At 64.4% G+C, this 4369-nt stretch overlaps 1 protein-coding gene across 1 annotated transcript in view; it reads left to right on the top strand.

Moving 5' to 3' along the window:
• Positions 1–812: 812 nt before the first annotated feature.
• Positions 813–4369, top strand: part of LOC120508989 (protein CutA 1, chloroplastic-like) — a 5487-nt gene continuing 1930 nt past the window's right edge. Inside the window, exons 1-4 of the mRNA XM_039723156.1 lie at positions 813–1303; positions 2510–2569; positions 2805–2850; positions 4299–4348. Of these exons, the coding sequence (XP_039579090.1) occupies positions 813–1303; positions 2510–2569; positions 2805–2850; positions 4299–4348 (647 nt within the window). The remainder of the gene's footprint in view (positions 1304–2509; positions 2570–2804; positions 2851–4298; positions 4349–4369) is intronic.

Genomic DNA, 4369 nt, shown 5'->3' on the forward strand with positions numbered 1-4369 from the left:
TATCGTGACGCAGTTATCGCGACAGGGATATCGCGATAGCGGCCGTGTCGTGAGGGAACGTCACGATAGCGCCGGTGTCGCAACAGGGATATCGCGACAGGGCCGGTGTCGGACAGGGATATCGCGATAGCGGCCGTGTCGGGAGGGAACGTCGTGATAGCGCCGGTGTGGCGACAGGGCCGGTGTCGGACAGGGATATCGCGACGGGGGCGATATCACGACGGGGGTATTGCGACAGGGATATCGCGACAGGGATATTGCGACACGGATGTCACGGCGCGGGGCTGTTGCGACACGCTGGGGCTGCCACCAGCCCATATCGCGACACGCCGCTGTCGCGACAGGCGTGCCCGTATCGCGACGTGCCGGTGTCGCGACGTGCCGGTGTCACAACGGGCCGATATCGCGACAGGCGATATCGCGATAGGCGCTATCACGACACAGCGCTGCTGCGGTGCGCCCCTGTCGCGACAGGCCGGTGCTGTAATGGGCCGATATCGCGACAGGCCGGTGTCGTGACACAGCACCGTGAGGATGGGTCTCTGTCGCGATAGGCTGATGGAATGACAGGCTGCTATCGCGACAGGCCGGTGTCGTGACAGCCCGTATCGCCAATATCGTGACAGGCGATGTCGTGACAGGCCGGTGTCACAGCAGGCTGTATCGCCGGTGTCACGACAGGCCGATATCGGTGCTATCGCGACAGGCTGATATTGCAGCAGGCTGCTATCGCGACAGGCTGCTATTGCCAGTGTCACGACAGGCTGCTATCGCGACAGGCCGGTATTGCATCAGGCTGTATCGCTGGTATCATGACAGGCTGGTATCGTGACAGGCTGTATTGGCAGTATCGCGACAGGCCGGTATCGCTGCTATTGCGACAGGCTGATATTGTGACAGGCCGGTGTTGTGACAGGCCCTATCGCGACAGGCTGTACCTTGACAGGCCCTATCGTGACAGGCCCTATCGTGACAGGCCCTATCGCGACAGGCCCTATCGCCGCTATCGCGACAGCCGCTCCCTCTCTCTCCCTGCCCAGGCGCTGTCGCTGCTGCTGCTGCCGGGGCTGGGCCGGAGGGTGACAACGGCCACCGCGGCCACCATGGAGGGGACAGCGGGGACAGCCCCAGGGACAGCCCCGGGGACAGCGGGGGACACGTGCGGCAGCGCCGGGAACGGCACCGCGGGCGGCACCGGGGACAGCAGAGGGGACAGCAGAGGGGACAGCGCGGGTGACACCGGGGACGTCTCGGCCGCCTTCGTCACCTGCCCCAACCTCAGCGTGGCCACCGAGCTGGCCAGGTGACACTGGGGACACTGGGGGGACATTGGGGACACCGAGCTGGGCAGGGGACACTGGGGACACTGGGGACACTGGGGACACCGAGCTGGCCAGGTGACACTGGGGACACCGGGGACACTGGGGACACTGGGGGGACACTGAGGGGACACCGAGCTGGGCAGGGGACACTGGGGACACTGGGGGGACACTGGGGGGACACCAGGGTGGCACTGTCCCCAAGGGTGGCAGGGAGAGGTGACACTGTCCCTGTCCTGGGGGTTGAGGGTGACACACGGGTGGCACAGGGGGTGACACAGGTGACACACAGGTGACACAGGTGACTCAGGGCTGTCACAGGTGGCACACAGGTGACACAGGTGACACACAGGTGTCCCTGTCCTCGCAGGGGGTGGTGGGTGACACAGGTGACACAGGGAGGTGACAGGTGACAGAGGAGGGGACACACAGGTGGCACACAGGCCCCACAGGTGACACAGGGGGTGACACCGGGGGTGACACCACTGTCCCTGTCCCAGGGGGTGACACAAGTGACACAGGTGACACAGGGAGGTGACACAGCAGGTGGCAGGGGGTGGTGACACAGGGAGGTGACACAGAGGTGACACTGTGGCTGTCCCAGGGGGTGGTGGGTGACACAGGTGACACAGGGAGGTGACACACAGGTGACCCCACTGTCCCTGTCCCATGCCAGGGGGTGAGGGGTGGCACATGTGACACAGGGAGGTGACACAGGTGAGACAGAGCTGTCACAGGTGGCACACAGGTGACACTGTCCCTGTCCCTGTCCCCTCCCAGGGGGTGATGGGTGGCACACAGGTGACACAGGTGGTGGCACAGGTGACACAGGTGACACAGGAGGTGACCCAGGTGTCCCTGTCGCGTCCCAGGGGGTGAGGGGTGGCACAGGGCTGTCACAGGTGACACAGGGGTGACACACAGGTGGCACAGGGGTGACACAGGTGACACAGGTGACACAGGTGACACAGGAGGTGACACAGGTGACACACAGGTGACAGCCAGGTGGCACACAGGTGACACAGGTGGTGGCACAGGGGACACAGGTGACACAGGAGGTGACACAGGTGACACACAGGTGACAGCCAGGTGGCACACAGGTGACACAGGTGGTGGCACAGGGGACACAGGTGACACAGGAGGTGACACAGGTGACACAGGTGACGCTGTCCCTGCCCTGTCCCCTGCAGGGCTCTGGTGCAGCAGCGTTTGGCCGCCTGCGTCAACATCGTCCCCGGAGTGACCTCGGTGTGAGTGGGGACGGGGGGGGACAGCGGGGACAGGGGGGACACTGGGGACAATGGGGACAGTACAGGGACACTGGGGATGGTGGGGACAGCATGGGGACAGTGGGGACAGGGGGACACTGAGGGCATTGGGGACACTGGGGGGACACCAGGGGATTGAAGGGATTGGGACACTGGGGACGGGGCACGGGGAGGTGCCACCCACTGTCCCCACTGTCCCCGTGTCCCCTGGTCCCAGGTACACGTGGCAGGGGAAGCTGGAGGAGGACAGCGAGGTGCTGCTGGTGAGTGCTGGCCCCTGTCCCCAGTGTCCCCAGGGTGTCCCCAGGGTGTCCCCAGGGTGTCCCCAAGGTCCTCCCAGTGACCCCAATGTCCCCAAGGTGTCCCCAATCCCCCTGATGTCCCCACATGTCCCTGAAGTGTCCCTGGGGTGCCCCCAATGTCCCCAGTCTCCCAGTAATGTCCCCAAGGTGTCCCCAATGTCCCTGCTGATGTCCCCACCCCCCCATGTCCCCTCAGTGTCCCCAATCCCTCCAGTGTCCCCAGTGATGTCCCCAAGGTGTCCCCAATGTCCCCAGTGATGTCCCCAAACCCCCCAATGTCCCTGAAGTGTCCCCAGTGTCCCCAGGGGGTCTCAGTGGTGTTCTCAAGGTCCCCAGGGTGTCCCCAGTGTCCCTGAAGTGTCCCCGGGGTGTCCCCAATGTCCCCAGGGTGTCCCCAACCCCCCCCCCCCAGGGTGTCCCCAATCCCCCTGATGTCCCCACATGTCCCTGAAGTGTCCCTGGGGTGTCCCCGGGGTGTCCCCAGGGTGTCCCCAATGTCCACGGTGGTGTCCCCAACCCCCCCCAGTGTCCCCAAATGTCCCTGAAGTGTCCCCAGTGTCCCCCTAATGTCCTCGATGCCCCCAATAATGTCCCCAGTGATGTCCAAAAGTGTCCCCAATGTCCCCAATCCCCCCACTGTCCCTGAAGTGTCCCCAGTGTCCCAAATGTCCCCAGTGTCCCCTGTGATGTCTCCTCACTGTCCCCAATCCCCGCAACTGTCCCCAGGTGTCCCCTCATTGTCCCCGATGTCCCCAGTGTCCTCAACATCCCTGAAGTGTCCCCAGTGTCCCCACTGTCCCCAATCCCCCCCAGTGTCCCCGATGTCCCCATTGTGTCCCCTCTGTCCCCTGTGTCCCTGAAGTGTCCCCTCATTGTCCCCTCTGTCCCCAGTGATGTCCCCAGTGTCCCCAGTGTCCCCAAACCCCCCCTCTGTCCCCAGTGATGTCCCCAGTGTCCCCAACGTCCCTGAAGTGTCCCCATTGTGTCCCCTGTCCCAGTGTCCCCAAATGTGCCCAGTGTCCCCAATCATGTCCCCCAGTGTCCCCACTGATGTCCCCAATCCCCTCATTGTCCCCAGTGATGTCTCCACTGTCCCCAAGTGTCCCCTCTGTCCCCTGTCCCCCTGTGTCCCCAATGTCCCTGAGGTGTCCCCAAGTGTCCCCAAGTGTCCCCCTGTGTCCCCATTGTGTCCCCAAGTGTCCCCAGTGATGTCCCCAAGTGTCCCCAAGTGTCCCCAGTGTCCCCAATGTCCCTGAGGTGTCCCCAGTGATGTCCCCAAGTGTCCCCAAGTGTCCCCAGTGTCCCCCTGTGTCCCCAGATGATCAAGACCCGCAGCTCCCGGGTGCCGGCGCTGAGCGTCTTCGTCCGGTGGGGACGGGGGGGCCTGGGGGGTCCCCCTGTGTCCCCAGATGATCAAGACCCGCAGCTCCCGGGTGCCGGCGCTGAGCGACTTCGTCCGGTGGGGACGGGGGGGACTGGG

This window comes from Passer montanus, unplaced genomic scaffold (assembly GCF_014805655.1).
Source record: "Passer montanus isolate IOZ18808 unplaced genomic scaffold, ASM1480565v1 scaffold1084, whole genome shotgun sequence".
NCBI classification, from domain to species: Eukaryota; Metazoa; Chordata; class Aves; order Passeriformes; family Passeridae; genus Passer; species Passer montanus.